The sequence below is a fragment of the Diaporthe amygdali genome (genome assembly GCF_026229845.1).
Source record: "Diaporthe amygdali strain CAA958 chromosome Unknown NODE_2_length_3802984_cov_64_841326, whole genome shotgun sequence".
Lineage (NCBI taxonomy): Eukaryota > Fungi > Ascomycota > Sordariomycetes > Diaporthales > Diaporthaceae > Diaporthe > Diaporthe amygdali.
In genome coordinates this window covers 2,224,573-2,241,542 of record NW_026517022.1, presented here as the reverse complement: position 1 = coordinate 2,241,542, position 16,970 = coordinate 2,224,573, and the positions used below count along the sequence as shown (strand labels likewise).

Sequence of the window (16,970 nt, the reverse complement as noted above, 5' to 3'; positions counted from 1 at the left end):
CTCAAAAGCTAGCCTGGCCGGGTTGGTGGTGTCTGTGACGGTGTCGGTGTCGTTGTCGGCGGTCGGTGGTCGGTGGTCGGTGTGCGGGTGGTCTGAGCCCCTCCTCCATGTTTCATCTCAGCCCCATTGTTTCAACCAGAAGCGGCTACCTGAGTAAACCCATCAGACGAGGCCACAGGCAAGATTCAATGCTACCGCACAACGGCCGGGGGGTTCGCTCTGATGTGCGCTCGCCACCGCGAACGACAAGCAGAATTCAGATGAGACGACATGCATATCAGCCTACTCAGTCGCATAGCTGCATGAGCCATCTTCCGTCTGTTCTTGCCACAATACCGACTCGAACCGGCCTCAGCCATGGGGGGAAATTGTGCCCAGAGCAGCAGCAGCACGGCCAAGTTTGCGCTGCATTGATGGACTGTTCGGCTGCCTTGTCCTGAGTCGTCCCTCCCACCTCGCCCCCATCTGCACCGACAACGAGGGAGCTCCATGGCCCAGCAGGTGTCGTATACACCTACGAATTATCAGCCAGGGATGGGCTTCCGCCAACTTCTCGTTAACTTTGTATGGGGCTGCTGCACCACCAGCACCGGAGGAGGCCAAAGCGCTGCCCCGAACTGGAGCTCGGCAATTATACACCGCAGGGGCCCGCGGTTTGTCCACGCGGCTGGTGACAGGTGACGATGCTTCCCGGCTACTGCATGCCACAATCGCCTCGACGCTTGCTCTTGCACGAGGCCGTGGATGTCAGGGGGGCCAGGTCGAGCTCGGAGTTTCTCTTGTTCCAGCGTGCCTAAGCCGCGCGACAGACTTCGCACCAGCGCTCTGGTCTGAAAGATCAGATCATGTCAGTAGACTAATCACGGCTAGGCCATTCGAAATGGCACCCAACAGCCCGACGCTGTATCTCGGCGACGCTGTACCACTGAACTTTTAACTTGGCAGACTGGTTAAAGTATAAGTCTATAGGCTGGACCACAAGTCCCGAAGAGCAACCGACAGGCACGGAGGAGCCCATTGGAGCCTCGCGTGCACGGAAAGTGGGCAATTGCTGTAGTCTGTGCAGTTCTGCAGTGGTCTCGGCGAGGTCAGTGATTCCCGAAGCCACCTGTGTGATAGGACGGCCGTTAAAGCCCGCGCGAGCCGTCCCAGGTAAGAGATAGAGAGGACGTCGCCAACCTGTGCCAAGAACTAGACAGCATGCCACTGGGATTGAATACCGTGCACAGGCCAGGAAGATCGCCGCGAGCCGCCTGTTCGGTGTCCACCTAGGTAGTTCAGGCTACACCTTGTGGCCTTGGGATGTTTTAGCCTCTTCTTGGACTCCATGATGACTACTCCACGACCCAGCATTGGCCCTGACGGAGCCTGTCACAAGCAATCATGAGCCCCAGCCGTCGGCCCGGACTCAAATGAGTGAGAGAGGCCTGGCAGGACCAGGCGTGACGACGCTGGTTCGTAGGAGAGAGCGTGAAACACGGCTTTTGCTAGCAGGCTAAGCCTTGCCTTTCGTCCTGAAGGCGGTCGTGTTTCAGTTATGCTGGGCCTTGCAGATCCGACTGAGCCCTATGGCTGGGGTCTGGGGTGTCCAAAGGGTACATGTCTCTTGGAGGTAGTGACTTTGACGACGACCTGAGTAACTTCATATGCCGCTGTCTTATTGATGCGTTCTAAGGCTTGGAATCCGCCTCAAGTGCCCAGCGGTGCATTATCAAACACCACCGGAGTTCGGGATAGAGTCCCTGATCTGCATCGGTTGTGGGCATAAGCAGCGTTCATCCTGTGCAAGTGTCATCCGTACACTTGTTGCGATGGTTATCTGTCGTCCTGTCTCATGAAGCTGCCAAATCTCTCTATCTCTCAGCCTCCCCCCATCCTGCCTCGGGAGCTGCCGCAAGACCAACAACCTGGCGAGCGACATGACTGCCGCATTTCCATCCCATCTCATGCCTTGCCTTGACGCACGCGCCTTTGGTCATACCGCACGCTGGCGTCTGGCAGCCCTGCCCAATCTGAGACAGGACAGTGGGGCCAGCTGAGGCCAAGCTTTCGGGAGCAGCACTTAAGCTTACCTCGAAAGTCCCCCTTGCTACACGCACGAGGGTCGGCCAGGGTCACGACCTGCTTGCTGATGCGTGCCGCGGCCGCCACTCTCCACAGATTTTGCCCCCCATGGTGTTTCGTCGATGCGGAGGATATCAGGGATTTCCAAGGCAGGGTCACAGCAGAGGATGCCCTGTTGGGAATCAGTTCAGGATCACCAGGATCATCTGCAAATCTCGTTACCGAGGCAATCATGGCGCATCACGGATTCATTGTTTGCTACAGACGACCAGTTCAAATGGGTATGGTATGGTGGCATTGCAACAAGGCTGGCTGAAAATCCGTGCGAGCCTCGAGATATTGGGAGATCGAGCATATCACCATCTCACCTAGCCGGCACCTATCTCGAGGCATCGCTTCCCGGAAGTTAGCTTGCCTCACACCATCCCTCCAATCCTCAATCACCAAATGGTCATCGCATTATTTACGATTTTCATCCCATCGATTTGCCTTTCCCACCGTTGTGACCTGTCGAAGATGACAGTTTCCTCCCCGACATGACAGCTGCCTCCAGGGGACCGCCTCTCGGAACCCAGCTCATCCGGACGGTGGCCAAGCCCTGACAGATCCGAGACTCGTCTCCGCCGTCCTGGCCCTTGCCCACTGGCCGATCTGAGACCGTCTGCCGCTGTGGGGGGATACCATCTGTTCCGTACCTTTGTGTACTTTGTGGAACGGCACACAAACCACCCAGCAGATCCATCGCTGATGATGCTGAGCAAGCTGTAACAACAAAACCCTGGGTAGCACGTGCCTGGCTCCACCATGGGGGAGGATCGTCTGGACGGCTGACCGGCGGGGCGTCTGAAGATGACGTGGATCTACTTCTGGGCCAGCCCTTGGGACGCACCCAGCGGTGAGAGACCAGCAGCAGCAGCAACCCCAGGATGGGCGGTCATGATAAACGGCCACGGAGAGTTTTCTGGTAGAGGCCCCCATTCCTCCCACCCAGGGCCCCGACGATCAAAACACAACAACCCCCGTATTCGTGTTCCCCTAGGGGCTGAGGCTCAGCCGCCCCTGCGACGCCCGAGGAAATTCCCACCAGATTTAGAACATCTCGTTTCTGCGAAATCCACAGCGGGCTGTATTCCCACTGCGGCACGACCGCTGGCGGAATGTGGGAGATGATCTCATGGGCTGGCGAGTGCCCCTGGGTGCGCCGATGGGGGTTGTGGGCTCCTCTGATGTTTAAACACCTCCTGGGCGAGATGATGAGACGAGATTGCCCTCTCGTGACGGGGTTTCCGACCGAACTTTTTCGAGCTGGGCCCTCGTTCGTGTGGGACCCTTTGGGGGCGGGAGGACCACTATCCGTGTTCGCTTCTGCCTGGCCACGACATGGCGCTGTGATGACGGCTCGCGTGTGTTCGGATGCAAGTGCAAATCATGAACCCATGGGTACGATGCCCGCGAGGGTGTCGTTTGCGGTTGAGGCTGGTGGGCTGGACTGGGACTGAAGCTCTGGTCCTCGCCGAGCAGCAGCCTCGAGTGAGCTGTATCGCTCCGTTCGGTCTGAGGAGCAGAGCAGGTGAATCAATGCTATAGCGGGCAACAGGTGCTGAAAAATGTACATAGTGGATACAGTTGAGTCCTTGAGGACCATCCCATTGCTGTACCACGGACAGGATGAAGCTTCTGTCAACCACAACAACGTGAACGCCGAATACGAATAATGTGTTCTTTCATTATATATGATGACCACTGATCAAATTACGACAGATTGTAGTAAACAATGTCTTCTCTTCCCGCTTTCACATCGTTAGTCTGAAATTCTCGACCCAGCCTGAGCCTGTGCCTGTGGTTGAGCCATGTCCTCGGTATGTCCCCTTGTGCTGGTGGACAGACGCTGCTGAAGTAGATCATGCTGGCCACTGTGTAGCGAGAATCATAAGGAACAGTCGTCAGAGATCATCCTGAGGTGCGATATTGACAGACCGTGAGAAATGACTCGACTTGACCTGTAGTATGTGCGCGGTGGCATATTAAGAACATGTCGATGAGTCCGGTTCACCTACATGTCACCGGAGGGACCGTGAAATGCTACATATACATATTTTACAAATAATTCACGTAAGATAATCAGAGAAAGGTAATGAATAAGGGATTTTAGATTCACACAGAGCAAAACTTGCCGGGGCTCTCGAGCCTGGATGCGATCATTCTCTACGCCACCGCAAAAACTATCTCCGAGAGGCATAGGACCTGACTGATAGGCGTTCCACGGGCTGTTGTCATTGATACTGCTAGATCATTTACCGTGGATCGAAATCCAAGTAACTTCCATGTTATAACGCACTGTCAGAAAACTGATATCCAGATACAATGGCACAGCGCTTTATTCGGTTGACGCAGATGGTGACTGATGCCGACAGCCCGAGGTTTGTTGTTGTAAGGCGTTGTTCATGAGGATCACGAGGCAGATGAATTCCACTTATTTTAGTGCCAAGCACATGGGCGCAAGTCGCAATGGGCTCAAAGAGCGTGATCAGACATCGGCTCGTAGACAAGTAGGCCACACAAGATGAAGCAACCACAGGGTGGGCGAGGTGATCCCTTTCACCATATGCACGTAATACAACGAAGGGAGATAGGAATAAGGCTGAAGCGCGGGAGGCACAATTATTCATACATTATAGCCGAGTTTCGTGGCTCTGAGATAGCGATACGTCTGTCGTCTGTCGTCTATCCAGGCAGCGATCTAGATGGCTCTTGTTCGAACTACGATTTCACGGAAACTTGAAATCAGCTCTGCCTCCGCAGGGTTTTTCTGAACCGCTGGACGATCGCACACGTCATGTCATGAGCATCCCATCCAACCTCGTCACGGAGGTCCTCTCGTTCTTCCGTCTAAAGTACCTCGTCGCGGCCGCCTCCCGGACCCTGGTCTCGGCGTCGAGCTTCTCCTTGGCCTGGCGCGCCAGCTCCTTGATGAGGTGGCGCGTGCTCTTGGTGAAGATGTTGTACCACGAGGCGTGCGGCTTACACCTCCTGCGGTCGCACATGCCCGCCGTGGCCAGGGTCCACTCCCTGCCGTCCTCAGCCTCGGCGGCGGCAGCCTTCATCGCTTGGACCTGCTCCTCGGTCCAGCCGCCGCCCGTCGCGAGGCTGTTGTTCTTGTAGATGGCCTCGCCCTGCGCCGACTTGACGAAGACGCCGAACTCCTCCGGGCAGCCGACAAGGTCCAGCCGTGAGTCGTACCCGCACACGTCCTTCTCGAGGAGGCCCTCAGTGATGGCGGCCTTGCGCCGGTCGTTGGCCAGGTCGAGGAGCTGCTGCATCTTCTTGTTCAGCACGATCTCCTCGGCTAGCGCGTACCGGTCCGCGGCGGAGGCAGCAAGAAAGGATTGCTCCTCAGGCGTGAAGACGAGCGTTTGGTCGACCTTTGACGAGAACTCGCTGGGCACGGCTGTAGTTGTTTGTTAGCATGAAAACGTAAGATTGGCCCATCTGCCTAGAATGGGGCATATCCTCACCGAATGGCTTCTTCCCGAGATGCCATGGCTCCTCGCCATCGACAGACTTGTGCACCGCGGACACGTTCAACAAGCCCATAAACTTCTCCCTCGTAAGGTCCGCCTCCTTGGCCCTCAGACTCCGGTTCTCGGGCAATGACCGGACCAGCTGCTCCCACCAGCCCTCGGCGTGCTGATCACTGCAGAAGACACTGTAGTCCGCATCTCCGCGGATGTCGTCGTAAATCCTGGCCGGCCTCCAACATCCCTCCAGACTGCACGTCTTCTTGTACCTGGTGACGTTCACCCCCTGCCTATCTGTGCAGCCAGGACACACATAACGCTGGATCAGGGCCTCGCCGATCGTCTTATCGATGTTGACGCACTCGCCATGAAACCAGTCGTCACACATGTCGCAACTGATCATCCACCTGTGGTCGTCCGGTCCCCGGCAGATGCAGTAGGGGCCGTGGTCCGACTCCTCCTCATCGCTAGCTCCTGCCTCGCTGGATGCCAAAGTTCCTGCTATGGGTGATGAAGCTGAGGCCTGAGAGGCTGTGGTGGTGGATGTTGTTTTCTTGGCCCGTGACGAGGCTCCAGATTTGCTGCCGCCCCGCGACTTTCGACCGCCGCGGGTCCCACTGCCGATGGTCTTCCGGGCAGTTTTTTTGACCAGCTTTGCAGTGCCTTTCTTGCTGGTGGCTCTGGACACGGCCGCCAGCTTGGCATCGGGCTTTTCGTCTGCCGTGCCGTCTGCCTGGGATATTGAGGGCGGTTGGGATGAGCGTGGGCCAACGGAGCCTGCACTTGCAGTTTCTGGGATTTGTGACATCCGGGGGTTACTGTCAACCCCATAGCTGGTCTCCCTTTTGATGTCCATGTTCTGCGCCGCGCCAGGTTCAGCCTGATCGATGTCCATGGCCGATGCTGATGGGGGTGTAGTCTCTGGAGGGGGCTGAATGGTGAAGTGAGAGTTTGTGAACACAGCCATAAGGTGCAACTTATCGGCCCCCTCAGACTTATGTGGCCAATTTGGATTGTTCAAACGCGCCAGATTTGTGAGGCCAAGCAGAGATTAGTTGAAATGTGCTGAAAGTATGATGATGCACCAGGATGTGGATGGCATATTGTGATTTCATTAATTCATTCCATCCACGGCTTCATGGAGCATCGAGGGAGTGAGAGCTGATTGGCAGCTGGTCGACTCCACCCAGCGCGACTTGGAGAAATCGTGAATTGGCCCGAGCTCCTTGCAGCTTTTTGGATGATGCGCTTTTGACTTCGATCCCTGCTCTAGCGGCAGTGGTGTATTTCCTCTATTAGTGGCGTGAAACTTCAGCGACTGCTCTCTTGCTCCGAACCGCCCTTTACCTCCTCCTCGATCCCAACCCACCAACGAGCAAGATGTCGCGATCAGTGGCCCCATCCAGGGCATTGCTGAAGGCCTTCCAGGAAACACAAGTACCATCGCGACAATGCCGGCGATTCCTTTCCTCCTCGCCGGCCTCTTTTACTCGACGGCCAGCCCTCGCAAATACCCTCGACCAATCCTCGAGGCACCAGCCCTTGGTGCAAAGGCGATTCAAATACAAGTCAGTTGAGGAGGCTAGGAGCCGATATCAAATAGGAGTAGGCAAACAAACTTGGCGACAAGCCACTTCCCATGCGTAAAGCGCAACATCCGGAAGCTAATTCGAGTTCATTCGCAGCCCTTTTCCTTGAAGGCCCTCGTGCTGTTCGTTGCGACAGCGGGCGGTCTGACTTGGTACTTTGAACATGAGAAAGAGCGCATGCAGAAGAAGCGCATAGCAGAAGCAAACAAGACGGTTGGCAGGCCAAAGGTCGGCGGGTCGTTCAAGCTTGTGGACCAGGACGGCAAGCCCTTTACCGACCAGGACATGAAGGGCCGGTATTCCTTGGTAAGTAGATCCTCTGCGCCCGCCATACAAAATCAAGTGCATGCGCAAGAGTGGTGGCTGACTGGGCGTGTGCGCGCAATTGCAGGTCTACTTCGGGTTCACACACTGCCCGGACATCTGCCCCGAAGAGCTCGACAAGATGGCGGTGATGTTCGACCAGGTCGAAAAGGAGATTCCCGGTGGACTGAACGGGATCTTTGTGACATGCGACCCTGCGCGCGACGGTCCCCAGGAGCTCAAGACGTATCTGGCCGAGTTCCACCCCAAGTTTGTGGGTCTGACGGGCACATACGATGAGGTCAAGGCGATATGCAAGGCGTACAGGGTCTACTTCAGCACGCCCTCCAAGGTCCCGGCAGGAAAAGACTATCTGGTTGACCACAGCATATATTTCTATCTGATGGACCCGGAGGGCGACTTTGTCGAGGCACTGGGACGGCAACACTCACCTGATCAGGCAGCGAGTGTGATTCTAGGGCATATGAAGGAATGGAAGGGCGAGCTCAAAAAGCAGTGAAAGGCCGTGTGAGACGGCGGGGTCTCTCCACTCACCCAATGCCACCAGCCTATTTATTCTGTCCCCATTGTGGCGATCTGGAGGTTGCCAGAAATGGGCAAGGCTTGGATATTGTATGATACTTGTACACCAGTAAATTGGCACATGTACAATCAAATGCATCTGGGCCAGGTTTGATATATCCGAGGCATCATTAGTGGCAGCAGAGGGGGCCGACATGCGATGAGTGGTAACCAAGCTGTTTTGGAGAATAGAAAATGGTGGCTCGATGCTGCTTGAAGCATAGCTCGCAGACCAAGACGTGGTTCAATTGGAGAGATGTATGTTAGTGGTCGATCCCGCAATGCTTCTGGCAGAGTTGCAGCGCGGCTCTTCAATGTGCATCTTCGCTCCGAGCCATGTGACGCTAGGCCATGTGGAATTCCAAGGCAGCTTCGAATGCCTGTTTTTACTGCACAATGACTTCAATCTCAAACGATGAGGCGACCTCTCGTGGGCCATACACTGATACGCGTATAAGGCGCAGGCAGACGAGAGAGCTAGCCCGAGGCCAGTAGACTTGCGCCACAGTCTCAGTTGCCCTCCCTGCCTCCCTAGTAGCGGCTTTGGCACTGAGGGAGATAGAGGGACAGGGGAACCAAGTTACGTCACCGCCACGGCTCAGGCCCAGCAGTGACGACCAAGCCTCATCGTTCCTATCCAATTCAAGTTTGTTCTGTCTGTCTGTCTGCTGTTTGTCTGTCATTTCCATTGACAAGCGCAAGCGCAGAGGAAACCTAACCTTTGACACATGATAACGTTTTGACACCCCTGTCCCTGCCCATGTCCCTGGTCGCCGTCCCCAACCTCAACCTCGTCTAATTCCTCGTCAACCGCGCACTCCCCACGCGCACAAAGAAGCTTTCCATCGTGGTCTATCGACATCGACGTCGCCAGCTCAGATAACAGCGTCAAGCCTCTTGTAGCCGCGACTCCGACTCCACCTAAAATTGTCCCTTGTTCCTCTCCTGCCGCAGGCCTTAGAGACGAAAACCACACCGCAGCCGCTTATCTTCAAGGCCGCGAAGCTAAATCCTTATGCTACTCACCGCACATTATTTTCTAAACTCGTTCACCTAAGCTATAACTGCTGCGGCCGCAAGCAAATACAAACTACACACAGCGAACCACGAGCATATTTTTGTCTGCTGTACTTACTCATCGTCTTACGGCGCATCTGCATTTACAACAAATACTGCCACCAGCATGCCTTCCACGCCACTTCTCAACGCCCAAGGCCAGCCTATTAAGTCTGCCTTGAAAACCGAGGACGATGTCGCCCAAACGCCACCCTGTGGCCCCACAAAGGGTAAGATTCTCCCCAAACACAAATGCCTCTGCTCTCATATCTTCACTCATAGTCTTATCGGGCGCCTGCATCTGCGCCCAGCGCACGGCACAGCGCAGATTTTGTCCCACGTGTGTTTGTCCCGGTCTGTTGTAGTGCTATAGACTGGATGGCATCTCTCAAGTTTTGCCTATAAGTTCTGAAGACAATGGCCACCATGAGAGGGCCGAGTTGGGTCAACCTTGGCTCTCTCAGCGGATGGAAACCACGGGATCCCCCTTAAAAACTGTTTCTATTGAACTGCTGTTTGTCTCTATGGTCATATTGGCAATGCTCTTGCTAACAATACCCTCTTTAGCTGTCCAAATCGCAGAGCCTGAGCCCCTTCCTCAAGAGGAGCCGAGGCCAAGGAGGGAATTCGCTGCCAGTGTGAGCGGTAAACGCCTTAGTGGGCGGCCACCAATGCCAGCGACAAACTCATCTCGGGCATCCTTCGCCAGTCAGAGCAGCATTGAAACCTTGGATTTGAATGGAAGCCAGAGCGTTTCTTCCTTGCCGCAACTCCCAGAAGACGCCACAGCCCAGGGTGACTCACAGCCTCATGGTTCTCATCAGTTCACCAGTGGCTCTCAGAGGGTCGATCGCGCTTCTGAGAGGCTACTCGCTCAAGTTGCAGATTGGATTCAACGCGAGAAGGCCAAGCGGGAAACCAAGAAGCCTCGGAAGCACCACCACCATCACCTTCACTCGCGGCGGAGGCACAAGTCCCCACCCGAGGAGGCCCCGGCGTCTGAAGAACCGGAGATGAGCCCTGAAGCCGAGAACCTGCTGCAGAGGACAGCCTCTATCGACTCCAATTCCAGCGATGTATCGCTCGACCGGCTGCAGCGTATTCTCGATGATAGCATGGCCGCCCTGGGTATCAGTTCTGTACCGCACTATAGCACTAAACTGGGCCGGCGGCTCTCGCACCGCAAGAAGATCTCCTCTCGTTCCACTCTTCAGCTCGCTCGAGCATATTCCTCGGACACGGACTACGTGGATGGAGATGCCATCGTACCAAGTTGCGATGCTATACTTGACAACACCAAAACACTGAAGTACTGCCAAGGATCCACGGACGAGCAATCATCTATGACTGCAAAGCGAGAAGAAAAAGAGAGGCAAGCTTGGGCCACCTTCAAGAACGAGATCATCCGTCTTGCGCATACCCTTCGGCTCAAGGGCTGGAGGCGCGTCCGGTTGGACTCTGGCGACGACATTCAGGTTGAGCGTCTGAGTGGTGCCTTGACCAACGCAGTCTATGTTGTGACGCCGCCGGAGAATCTGCCATCCGGTGACTCGGAGGTGCCCAAGAAGAAGCCGCAAAAGCTGTTGTTGCGGATATACGGGCCCCAGGTTGAGAACCTGATCGATCGGGACACCGAGCTCAGCATCCTCAAGCGACTGGCCCGAAAGAGGATAGGACCCCGGATGTTGGGTACATTCACAAACGGTCGCTTCGAACAATTCTTCAACGCCGTGCCCTTGACGCCCTCGGAGATGCGGCAACCAGCGACATCCAGGCAGATCGCCAAGCGCATGCGTGAGCTCCACTCCGGTATCGACCTTCTTGATGAGGAGAAGGATGGTGGCCCGACACTGTTTAAGAACTGGGATAAATGGGTGGATAATGTTGGAAGGAGGACGCTCTTCCTCGACCAACTGGCTGACCAGGGTTCGCCATTTGGAGGCGTGGACTGCTGGAAACAAGCAGGTTTTGTGTGTGGTGTGGAATGGCCCAAGTTCAAGGCCATGGTGGATAAGTACCGGGACTTCCTCGTCCAGTCCTATGGACCTAAAGGCCTTCGTGAGAAGCTTGTCTTCGCCCACAACGACGTAAGTTTCCCCTCATCTTGAATGTTCGCAAGCCAACCAAGTAGTTCAGTTTGCTCACACACAAGTCTCCAGACACAATACGGCAACATCCTCCGCGTCTGCACAGACGACGAGAAATCTCCGCTCCTGCAGCCCGAGAACCAGCACAAACAGCTCATCGTCATCGACTTTGAGTACGCCTCAGCAAACCTGCCCGGCGCCGAGTTCGCAAACCACTTCACCGAGTGGGCGTACAACTACCACGACCCGCACACTTCGTACGCGTGCAACGCGGAGCGCTACCCCTCACTCGAGGAGCAGCAGCGCTTCATCAAGGCGTACGTCGAGCACCGGCCCAAGGTCGGGCCCTCCACGGCGGCCTCGGCCTCGTCCGACGCGGACATCACGCCCTCGGCGACGCCGCAGGTCCACCCGCAGACCCCGAGCAGCTCCGTCGTCGAGTTCATGCTGGACGCGCGCGCCCCGCCCGGCGGCTGGAAGGAGGAGGAGCGCCGCGCCGAGGGCGCCGCCGACCAGCGCGTCGCGGAGCTCATGGGGGAGACGCGCCTGTGGCGCGCCATGAACAGCGCCCAGTGGGTCGCGTGGGGCATTGTGCAGGCCAAGATCCCCGGGTACGTCGAGCCGCCCTGCGACGACAGCGGAGAGGTCGAGGGAGCGAGCGATACTGAGGCGCCGGCCTCGCCTGCCGCGTCCGATCCTGGCGCCGGCGGTAGCGCGGCCGGGGGTGAGGAAGAGGAGGGCTTTGATTATCTCTCGTACGCGCACGAGCGCGCGCTCTTCTTCTGGGGCGACTGTGTGCAGATGGGGCTGATCAAGCTGGAGGAGCTACCGGAGGGCCTGAGAAGCAGGGTCAAGATCATCGACCACTGAGACTGGGTCCTGGGTGCGATGTATCGTCGATTCGAGTGTGATGAGTGTGAGATGCGTCAAAGTCTATTGAACCTGGGCTGCTGGAGCCAGGCTTGGAAGTAGGCGAAATATCGAGACATCAGCGTTAAAATTGTATCGGCACGTTTTTGAGAAGTAGCCGCTCTTGCTGCGTGTTGAAATCACCACCCAACGAAATCAGAGACGAGACTTGGTTGCTCACGCAGTCAAGTCGCACAAGGCCGAGCTACTTCGGACGGTGACATGGCTCACGGGGGTATTCAATTCACTCATCGACTCCTCGAACGAGCACGTCTCGGATCAAAGACCTAGGTTCAATTACGGAGGTATATCACAAGACCATTCTTGTTCTCCTCTTTCCCTCCTTCACCCAGTTGCCCGAGGATGAGCCGAACCATGCGCGCACGCCATAAAAGTACACGCCAACGAGTAGACCGCCACATGACTAGGAAAATAAAAAATACAAGAGGACGGTTTTTTTTTAGATACAAATAGATTGGACAAAGTGAAACAAGAACAGGAGCGTTAGAGACAAGGAAATTTGGAGTCATCATCGTCATCATCATCATACTTGCCGCGAGGCTAAATAGTCCCTTCTTAGTCCAGCCGTGAGGCGCAGATCGATCTTAAAGAGAGAGACAGACCACCACCATCCATGGGAGAAGACAATAAGGGAATTTCTGCCATCGACAAACCAGCGTTTACACACACCCCTTTTACAACCGTGGCAAGCCTCCGATATAAGGACCGGGGTCGAGCACGGCTTCAGTAATGAGGCGCGGCCTCTGTGGCGTCGATCTCTTCGCTCGGGGTGCAAGAACCCCTGACAAGCTGCGGTGCTGTAATAACCCGCAGTTGAGTTGCTTGCTTTCTGGCATGGCACCCTCCTCCCGCAAAATAGAATGAAGCTTTTTTGTTTCCATGCGGCCGCGTGACCTCATTTTCTAACCATTTCATGTCGTCGTGAGACGAGTTATGTTTGCTGTGTTTGCTGTTGTCTTGACAGTCAACGCTCGGCCGAGCACACTGTACGACAGTATTCCAACTTCTTCATAAACTTCCAGTCGCCTGGCTGTGGTCTTCCTCGAACTTTGTGTCTTGCTCAACCCCCCTTGCGGAGTTTCAAGACCCATATGTCTTGCCCTTTTTTCTTCTTTCTCTGCGTGTCCTCTTTCTCGTGCCTTCCTTGTCTCGTCCGGCTCAATGTCTCTCCCTCCTGTGGCTATGGTGATGTCGATGTGATGATGAATGGCCATGTGAAGAATGTCCATGTGATGAATGTCCATGTCTGCTACTGCTCGAATGATGTCGGGACGAGCTTGGCTGGGAGCTTTCCAAAGCTCGCTCCATCTCCTGTACCCTCTGCCGGTAGCCTCGAACAATGTCTCGAATGTGGCGGATGCGGTCGAATTCAACCTCGAGGTCGTCGATTTGAGCCATGATTGAATGGAACCTCCGGATTTCGACGTCGCAATTGTCCATCAGGTTGCCGGCCTCGTCATACACGGCCATGGTGACGATCTGAGACTGCTCGGTCAGGTGGTCTAGTTGCTGGGAGATCTGCTGCATGAGGCGGTCGAAGTGCCGTCCCAGCTGCGCAAGAGAGCTGCTGTCTAGGATCAGAAGGCCCTGGGAGGAAGCACGGCTGGCTGCGCGTGAAGAGCTTGATCCGCCCGCAGCTGCTTCCCTCTGCGCGTGCTGAAGGACCGCAACCTCGTCGGCCGAAAGGCCCAGCTGACTGACAGGGACCGCTTGGGGGGCCTGCGACGAAGACGACATTATCCCGGTCGAGAGTTCAGGTGAGTCCGGAGGGCGGGGGACCGGGGGTCTGTCGCAGAAGCGGTCAAGAAGCTGCTGCTACGTGGGGACTCGGCGTGTGCTTCAACTCCCCGTGCGAGGAGGGGTCGTAGGCTCTGGTGAGGTCCCTCCAGGGGACTCAGGTTCGCAAAGCAGCACCTCAACCCTCCGTCAAGTCGCAATGCGACTGACTGATGGCTGGGTGCGTTTTGGACGTGTAGAACCACAGTGGTTGCGGTGCGACCGACTCGGAGGCAGACGGCAACAATCCCACAATCGGATTGCGGGGTACGGGGCACAGCGCCGAGTCGTCCCACAGGGGGAGGACAACGATAGCGACCTCAACTGAAGCGTCTGCGACTGCTTCGCGCACGGCTTCATTGTTCCGGAGCAGATGCGCTCATGGCAATGCTGTGAATGGTGTGAGACTGTCGTTGGCAAAGCGCACAGATTGACCGCAGGGTATACCAGACAAGATCTGTCGCGGGGCTGGCCGGGAATCACAAGTGATAGCCGGTACTGGAGGAGAGTGTATTATGGTGTGATACAGAGAGCGGGCGTATATAACGCGAGTAGAAGCCTGAGAATTACAGTCGACCTGCCGACTAAGCAAGATAAGGAGAGGGGGAGAAAAGATGCGCCACGGGGCCGATTGATGGTGGGCAGTCTGTAACGAGGGGGTTGTAGAAGCAGGCCGAGCCGAGTGAGAATCAGTCGGCGGAGGGTCTCCTCTTTGGCCAGGTGTGGTGGTGACACAGCGAGGTTGACGACGGAGGTGTGCACCCAAGCAGTAGACGGCCCAGAGTAGTGCGCGCCTGGTGGGAGGGCTTCCGAGACAAAGTGCCTGCTTGTGATGGAGCAAGACGTAACAGTGACCCCGGATACCCCGCGGCTTGTCTTGCACCAACTACCTGGATTTGCGCTCTCTTTGCGCGCCAACTTCTGCCTCGGCTGCGCGAGGACAGGGAGACAGAGACGGAAGACGAGCAGATGGTTGTTGAAGGCGTGCGCTTAGAGGCGCGAAAATGGCTCGCCGGTCTCTTTTGCTTGGCCGAGGCGCGACGGCTGAAGTGGGTGGGTATGCGACGGAGGCAGCGCCGAAGCTGACAAGGATGGGTGGTGTTCGCACGGCCCAGGGAACAAAAAAGCAAGAGCAAGAGCAGAAGCAGAGGCGAGCTGACTGACAGATGAGCTCTTTGGATGGGTCGATGATTGCGAGGGTGGGACGGGACGGGACAGGTCCAGATGGAAACGAGTGGGCGACTGGACAGAGCCTTGCCTTGGCTTATTGCGCTGGGCGTCAGTCGCAAAGGTGCGCTGTGGGTGTTGCGCGAGAGGGCGATTAAAGGTAGTAGAAATAGTCAAAGGGATTGTTGGGGCCAGACGGGTATTAGTGCGGTGTTCAAGACAGCCTCAGGCACGGATGGGTTCCCCGGATCGATATGCACAGAAGGAGGGTGTCGGTAATGATATTGTAATTGGTATGAAGGGCACGAGCGTAACGAGGAGATATTGAGAGGGCCAGGACCAGGGTCGAGGCCAGGGCAGGGGAGGGGCCGAAGGCGAAGAGAGCCAGCCTCCAAGCGCAAAAGCATATAAAGTCGGTGAGAAGACGGCTTGTGTGAGGAAGCAGATCGCAGAAGGCAGAAGGCAGAGGGCAGAGGGCAGAGGGCGGAGACGAGGCAGAGAAGACGCGAGGGAGGAGTGATATCCCGAGTGGACCGTCCAGACAAGTCCAGACAGAGGCAGACAGCCGGCAGACGGAGAGACGGACAGGTAGGTAAGCAGTCGCAGTCGCAGTCGCAGTCGCAGACAATCAGAAGTCAGATGAGGACGGTACGACGGGCAGGGTTTCAACAGGACAGGTGAACCATGATGGCGACTTGTGCTGGGCGGAAATGAGCTGACATGGACTTTGACATGGACATGGACATGCGAAGCGCGGAAGCGGCTTGTGGGCAGAGGAGGAGGAGCTTTGGGGTGTGCCTCTTGGTGCGCATTCCAAGGTTGAACGTACGTACGTACGTGTACGCAGAATCAGAATCAGAATCAGAATCAGAATCAGAATCAGATTGCTCGCGCCTACCAACTCTGTTTCCTTCTCCGTTTCTGTTTCCTGTGTCTCTCTCCGTTGGGTGGGTTGCTCCTGCAGCGAGAGCGAGAAACCGAACTTGGACCCGGAACGGCAGGAGAGGGGCACATCGGGGCACATGGGGCATGAGCACATGGGCATACTGTATCAGCAGGGGTGCCTATCAAAGTGCAGTACGTTCCTTCTCTCGCGCGGCGTTTCGCCCACTGGAAGGTGGAAGGTGGAAGGTGCTCCCTCCTTCCCAGCTTTCCCTTCACAGCCCTACCTGGATTGGCAGGCACAAGTAAGTACCCGTGTAGAGTCAGTCCCCTCACCAGTCAATCAGTCACTCTACCTATTGCTGGTTGCCTCCTTATCAAACCACCACCTGGTTAGGGAGATGAGATGATCTTGTCAGATCGAAGCGCCTTCGCCCCCTCCAACGCTGGACCAGTCTAATTTGATCCCCATCACACCCAACCCAGCCTATACAAAGCTATCACTCGATGTGTCCCCCAGTCCTTGGAGCCGCAGCACATTGATAGACGCCAGCTTGGTTGCGGTTGCGGTTCGCGAAACAACATTCTCGCCTGCCTCAGTACCCCAGGAGCGCCTCTCGAAACAACCCCGGGCCGATACTGCAGGCTGGATGCATGCACACGCTCAGGAATAACCGCCGGCGGCTGGCACTCTTCTCTGCTTGTCTGCACAGTGACCTGCAGCTCACCCACATCCAAAGGTCCCGTATCATGTACGGCACTGGAGACCACCTACATATCTAGTCAGGCACCCCCCTGGCAGCCCTAATGCATCTCCGGATTCTGGCCCCCAGAGCCTCACCTCATGCTCGTCAACACCACCATTGCCGTCCTCAGCGGGAAAATGGAATTACCCGCCTACACAATCCATCATCCACTGACCCATGGCCCAGAGAACAGCCGCCGCCGAGACGCAGCACTGATGTAGCCCCCCAAGCCAGCGCCTTGCTTGAGACGCGCGGCTATATGTTTTCCGT

The 16,970-nt window shown here is 56.2% G+C and overlaps 4 protein-coding genes across 4 annotated transcripts; 2 read left to right on the top strand and 2 right to left on the bottom strand.

Annotated features, from left to right (window-relative positions):
- Nucleotides 1–4,898: 4,898 nt before the first annotated feature.
- J7T55_012027 (uncharacterized protein) lies at nucleotides 4,899–6,477 on the bottom strand (the record flags this gene model as incomplete). The annotated part of the gene is made up of 2 exons (XM_053136873.1): nucleotides 4,899–5,512; nucleotides 5,580–6,477. The coding sequence occupies 2 exons, from the start codon at nucleotides 6,475–6,477 to the stop codon at nucleotides 4,899–4,901; spliced, it is 1,512 nt and encodes a 503-aa protein (XP_052999832.1).
- A 556-nt stretch (nucleotides 6,478–7,033) lies between these two features.
- On the top strand, nucleotides 7,034–7,994 carry J7T55_012026 (sco1; the record flags this gene model as incomplete). The annotated part of the gene is made up of 3 exons (XM_053136872.1): nucleotides 7,034–7,150; nucleotides 7,268–7,477; nucleotides 7,563–7,994. 3 exons carry the CDS (start codon nucleotides 7,034–7,036, stop codon nucleotides 7,992–7,994), a joined length of 759 nt encoding a protein of 252 aa, XP_052999831.1.
- A 1,245-nt stretch (nucleotides 7,995–9,239) lies between these two features.
- On the top strand, nucleotides 9,240–12,069 carry J7T55_012025 (uncharacterized protein; the record flags this gene model as incomplete). The annotated part of the gene is made up of 3 exons (XM_053136871.1): nucleotides 9,240–9,342; nucleotides 9,680–11,199; nucleotides 11,272–12,069. The coding sequence occupies 3 exons, from the start codon at nucleotides 9,240–9,242 to the stop codon at nucleotides 12,067–12,069; spliced, it is 2,421 nt and encodes an 806-aa protein (XP_052999830.1).
- A 1,218-nt stretch (nucleotides 12,070–13,287) lies between these two features.
- Nucleotides 13,288–13,866, bottom strand: J7T55_012024 (uncharacterized protein; the record flags this gene model as incomplete). The annotated part of the gene is made up of 2 exons (XM_053136870.1): nucleotides 13,288–13,309; nucleotides 13,403–13,866. The coding sequence occupies 2 exons, from the start codon at nucleotides 13,864–13,866 to the stop codon at nucleotides 13,288–13,290; spliced, it is 486 nt and encodes a 161-aa protein (XP_052999829.1).
- Nucleotides 13,867–16,970: the final 3,104 nt, after the last annotated feature.